Source organism: Monodon monoceros, unplaced genomic scaffold (genome assembly GCF_005190385.1).
Source record: "Monodon monoceros isolate NGI ecotype Baffin Bay Population unplaced genomic scaffold, NGI_Narwhal_1 Super_Scaffold_13, whole genome shotgun sequence".
NCBI lineage: Eukaryota > Metazoa > Chordata > Mammalia > Artiodactyla > Monodontidae > Monodon > Monodon monoceros.
This window is the reverse complement of record NW_021703769.1, coordinates 27,004,793-27,010,456: the sequence shown is the minus strand read 5'-3', so window position 1 is coordinate 27,010,456 and position 5,664 is coordinate 27,004,793. Positions and strand designations below refer to the sequence as shown.

The window sequence follows — 5,664 nt, the reverse complement described above, 5'->3', positions numbered from 1 at the left end:
GTGGGAAGTTTTGGGGTGACTCGGGGAAGGCTGGCATCTTGGAGGACTTAGGGCCCTACCTCTGGGAAGGGGACACAGAGATGTGAGCTCCAGACTTTCTGACCTGGAGTTGGGCTTTCTGGGGGCTAAGATGGAAGGGGCCCCATTGAAAGGGGGAAGTTAGGGAGACAATGAGAAGGTGGGATGTGGTGGGGCGGAGGAAGGGTCCAGACCCCAGGCCTGGCTCCTCCTCTGGCCGTGAGGACAACTCAAAAGTCCCGCTTGGGCTGGATGGTCTGCACAGAGGATTGCCCAAAGTGGCTGGCGGGTGGTGAGAACCAAGACCGGCCACTGGCGTCGTGGAAAATGGGGGACAACTGCTGCTCCAGCTCATCCCCGAAGACCTCCATGTGGCCATCGGTTTCAGTGTCCAAGGGTTCTGCCTTGGGGTCCTGGCTCAGCCAGCCAGTCGTGGCCCAGAACATGCAGATGGCCAGCAAGATCCCGGCTGCCCCGCAGAGCACTGTGCCTGCCAGGCGGCAGGTGCCCAGAGCCTTGTTGTAGTCGGCTGCCCGCTGATCCAACACCAGGAACTCGCCCTCTCCGATGCCCTCCAACTTGGGGGGCACTGCATAGCCAGTGGTCAGGGCTGCCAAACCCAGTAGCAGAAGCAGGGTACCTGAGGATAAGCTGATCTGGAGAGAAGCAGACAGATCGGGAGGCAGTCAGGGTCAGCTGGGGCCCCAGGCCAAGGGATAACCTTGGATCCCAATTGGACTTAAAGGTAACCCCTTGGTCCAACCTTAAAAGACGAGATCATAGACACACCTGTTAGGATCTAATTGACAAGGGCACAAACTATCACGTTCTATTTGAGATCTTGAGGCCTCTGAATTAATTTCCCTTTCAGCTCCCACCTAGCAGTGGACTTCTTCTGCCAGCCTTCAGTCCCCCTGAATCATCATTTGGGTCCCATCTTATCCCCCTGTCCCATCTACCCTCTACCTCTAACCCTCTGTCGGGTTAACTTCTACACATCCCTCAGATCACATGCATCTCAAACCTCACCTCCTCAGGGAAGCCTTCCAGGATGCCCCTGGACTGGGTCAAGTCCCCAGCTCTGCACTCATGCAAACGCTGTGCCCATTTGCTCTTCAGTGCACTCACCTTGGTGCACACCTGGACGTGTACCTTGGTTACTATGTAAGTGATGTCTGTCTGTCTGCCTGCTACACTGGACTGAGATCTGGGAAAGCCATGAGATTAGAGACTGCCTGTTTTGGCTCCCAAGGTGTCTTCCATGCCTAGCATGGTGCTGGTACCCAGCAGTAGCTGAGCGAATGTTTGCAGAATGACTAAATGAACCACAGCTAGGAGCTCCTCAAAGACAGGGACCACATCGTCTTAAATTCTGTGTCCCCAAGATCCTAGCACACTGCTTGGCAATAAGAAGATGCTCAAAAACACGTACTTTCTCCTGGAAGTCTTCCCTGATCACCCCAGGCACTGAGGGCATTTCCTCTCCTGCCATCCTCTGCACACCTGGCCTGAGGTTGTGCATTCTCTATGCAGGTTGGCACCTCGCCTTCCCACTAGAGCGAAGCCTTTTGAAAGCAGAGAGGGACCCTCTGTCTCAGGCTTCCTTTAGTATTTATCAAAGAGCATTGTAGGGACCCAGCTCACTGCCACTCCCATGCCTTTACTCACATGGTGCTCCCTAACTGACCACTCTCCATGGCTGGTATGGACATTGACTGTTCATTTCTCTCACATCTTCTACTGTCCTGGCAACAGTCCCCCAGTATATGTTTGGGAAGCCACAGGAAGATTTAAGTGAGGTGAACCCTTCTTCCTGCCAGTCAGCATATACCATCCCTCTGGCCACAGTAATTAGCTCAGGGCTGGGCAAGTGACCCAGTCAGAGCCAATGCAACACTTGCCAGGCCTTCTGGAAGTGAAAAGCATTGCTTCTTTTCTGAAAGAAATACTAGTTGAAATTCTGATTTCCCTTGGAAGGTGTGGAGTGAGAGACTGAGGGTCAGCTTGGGAGCAGTCATTTGGAGAACACATGGGGAGAGCCTCAAACTAATGGGCTGCAAGGATGGGGGTACCATGGGGAGCCTGAAGGAAATCTTGAGTCCTCAGTGTGATGCTTTGAACTGCTGGAGCGAACTTTGCCTGAAGGCCCCCAACCTCTGGTCTCTTCTATAAAATGAGCAATATTTTCCCTTTATTGTTGAAACTCATTTGAGTTGGGTTTCCTCTTGTTTGAACACGCAAGACCCCTAATTGCTACACAGCCCCTTTTCTTTCTATCCACTGATCCCACCTCCTCCCTGAAACCACAGGAAATCACAGGAAATCACAGGAATTGCTCCTCCTTCCACCTTACCTTCCAGCACAGTGAGGGCCAACGTCGGTGAGGGCACAGTACAGGAGGCCCCTCAGGGTCATCGCTGAGGGGGGTACCTGCACAGTCCTCGTAGAAGAGGTGCAGATAGGAGCGGACCCCATACCACTTGCCATCTTCCACGTTGGGGCCTCGGCTGCAGCCACAGGGACGCTCGCAGCTTGGCATCCTGGGTCCCTGTGGGGTAGGCCAGGTGCAGTGGACAGAGGGAGGGGGCAGTGAGGGTTGCCCATGGTGACTCTCCAAGGCCCCCGGAATCTTTGTGCTACTTTCACCTCTCCACCCATTTTAGAGAGCTCACACTCACAGCAGAGCCTGTCCTTCTGGAATCCTGGTCTGAGTAGAGCGCGAATGAGCCAAGGCACTGAGTGCTTAGCCCACAGCCTGGCACTTTGTAGGTGGCAATAAATTTGCATGTTTCCTGTGGAGGCCACCCAGTGGCTGGAACTGTGGGTTCTGGAGCCGGACTGTCTGGATTGGAATCCAGGATCACCACTTCCCGGCTGTGTGATGTCAGACAAGTGCTTTCACCTCTCTAAGCCTCAGTTTCCTCATCTGTAAAACACAGCTGATAATCATACCTGCTTTATACAGTTTTGTGTCCGGTGCCAAGAAATGATAGCTTCTGTGACTATTATTACTGTAATTTCTTCATTATTATTTTATCCTGAACTTCTAGAGCCCCATGTCTAGAGTGAGAGCTTCTTATCCCCATCTCCTCTTCAAATCTCTTCCCCTTAATTTCCCTGCCTTTCAAGGTATTCTGGGCTGAAAGTGACACGGTTGACACTCGTCCAATCGGGTGGAGCTCCCCAAGCTGCAAGGTCCTAAAAGATCCCTCCCCAGGGCTGCCCCTCAGAAGGCAACAATCTCCAAGTTCCAAGGAATCTTGACTCCACAGAAGGTGAAAGTCAGGGGTCCTCAGGCTTAGGTGTTCTTAGGCTCAACATTAGATTTCTAAAGAAACCTATCTAAGGACCTTTCTTTTCACAAATGGAGACACTGAGGCCTAGGGAATGGAAGGTCCTTGTGTATCCAAACATCCTTAGGACTAAAAGCAAAGGGGGTGGGGGTTGCTGGGGAAGGACTGGGCTCCCCCCCCATCCCATGATGGCCCTCAGTCCCTCTGAGCAGTTTCAAACAAAATGAAGCAATGTGCTTACACTGAAGGATAAGACAAATTTCTAGTCTCCTCTCATTTCCAGATGTGATCCTCAAATCCCTGTGTAGAGAGACTCACCAGCACACAAACACACAGCACAGAGAAACACACACACACACCAGAGACATACACAGATAGACGAACATACACACACACAACACCACAGACATATACAGACAGGCACACATATACCACATAGAGACACACAGAGCTAGACACACAGCACAAAGAGACAGACACTCAGACACACCACACACACACACACACACACACACACACACACACAGAGCCACAGTGTGTGTTGGAGATGATTCTATGGATCCACACCAGCACACAGAAGAGCTGCGTTAAAGCCTGTCTATAAATTACAGCTCTCCACAGCCCTCACCCAAATCTCAGGGGGAAAAAGGGAAAAGGGGTAAGAGACAATACCCCCCACCCCCACTGACATACAATGGGGAAAGGCAGAGATCAAAAGCCAAAGACAGAGAAAGAAGAGGGCGAGTGGTGGGGGGAAGAGCCGGCGCTCGAGGGAATAGGGGAGGGGGAGGGGTGGGGCTCTGCAGAAGGTGTGGCGAGAGAGGGCACCGCCCCGGGAGATTTCAGCTTCCTCATCCCGGCCGGCGGGGCGGTGGGCATCAGGGCAAAGAACATTAACCGAAGATCCTAGGGGACGGGGCGGGGAGGGAGCTCAGGGATTATAAGCCAGGGTTAGCTCCTCCTCTCGTGCAGCTCACTGTCCCTCTCCTCCAAATATACATCACCCGATCCTGCTGGCATCGGAGCGGGAAGGTGACCTTGACGCTGCCTCCCCCTCGACCGGGTCCCTCCCCCTCCTTTTAGGGTTGCCGGGAGGCGGACTGGCGGTCTGGGGGAGGGTGGGAGAGGATGCTGAGAGCCCCGGACCAGGGTTGCCAAGGAACTGCTGGGGAGCTGTCCTTAGGCGGGATGGGGGAGGAGCTCCGTGAGAAGGGAGAGGGAAGAGGACGGAGCTACTGGGTCCGAGGGGTGGAGGCTGCGGCGAGGAGGCGAGCGGTGACAGCCACGAGGGCCCGAAGATGGGTGGAATCTCTCGTATTTATGGGGCCTCGCTCAGTTCTCCTTCCCAGACCCCCAGACCCGCGCACTCCAGCGTCCAGTGTAGCTCAGGCCTGAAGGGACGCTGTCTTGGGGGGTGAGGCCAGAGAAATCAGGCCAACTTCCCCCGCCCCCACCGCACACTGTTTCTGAGCCGACCACCAGTTCCCCAGTTGAGATTAAGTGCATCCTTTCCCCTAGAGGGAAACTGAGGCAAAGAGGGGCGGGAATGGGTTTTCTGCAGAGGTGGGTGGGGTCTTGTCCTCTGAGGCCTCCGCCCAGCCTACCAACCCTGAAGTGTCTCCGGGCGTTGGGCTGGCGAGACCTCTGCCCTTGCTACTTCCCCGAGACCCTACCTCGCAAAGCCCGAGACACACCAGGGCTGGGGCGCCGCCGTCCCGCCCGAGGCGGGACACGGCCGGGCTGGGGATGCGGCAGGGCTGGGGGTTCTCCAGATCCTGGGAGGAGGCGGGGTGGGGGTCGGGCCGAGCGTGGGGCAGGGCTGAGCTCACCTCTCCGTCCGCAGTCTCCGCCGAGCGGGAGCGGGAACGCAAGCAGAGCAGAAGCAGGTTGTGTTGGCGCCTGCGCCGCAGTTGGGGGGCGGGGGTGACACGGGGGGGGGGGCGCCGGCGCGCCCTGAGGGCTGGCTCTGCAGATTTCGGACCCCTGCAGGATTGCAAGCCCTGGTCCCCTTCCAAGAGTTCCCTTCTCTCTCTGAGACCCCAGGCCCCTCGCGGGGACCCCATCATATCCCTCGACCCCACCCCCTCATGCAGTCCCTCAAACTCCTCGTCTGACTGTCCCATCACTCCCTCAATCTCCCAACCATTTGACTGAAGACGCTTGACTTCATTGAGCCTTCATTTCTGCACTGTATCCTCTGTTCCTCTCTGGGCCTCAATCCCCCTCATGGAGCCCTCACCCCAGTGTACAAACGCTCATCTACTGGCTGCGCCCCCATCCTCTTCATAGACTCCTGGCTCTCTCGTTGAGCCCCACCTCTCTCCCGCCGGGTCCCTACCAGGAAGTCCCCTCC

The 5,664-nt window shown here is 55.6% G+C and overlaps 1 protein-coding gene across 1 annotated transcript; it reads right to left on the bottom strand.

Moving 5' to 3' along the window:
- Positions 1-248: 248 nt before the first annotated feature.
- NRSN2 (neurensin 2) lies at positions 249-5,434 on the bottom strand. The gene is made up of 3 exons (XM_029219458.1): positions 5,141-5,434; positions 2,372-2,566; positions 249-674 (listed from the first exon to the last, which is right to left on the bottom strand). Exons 1-3 carry the CDS (start codon positions 5,432-5,434, stop codon positions 249-251), a joined length of 915 nt encoding a protein of 304 aa, XP_029075291.1.
- Positions 5,435-5,664: the final 230 nt, after the last annotated feature.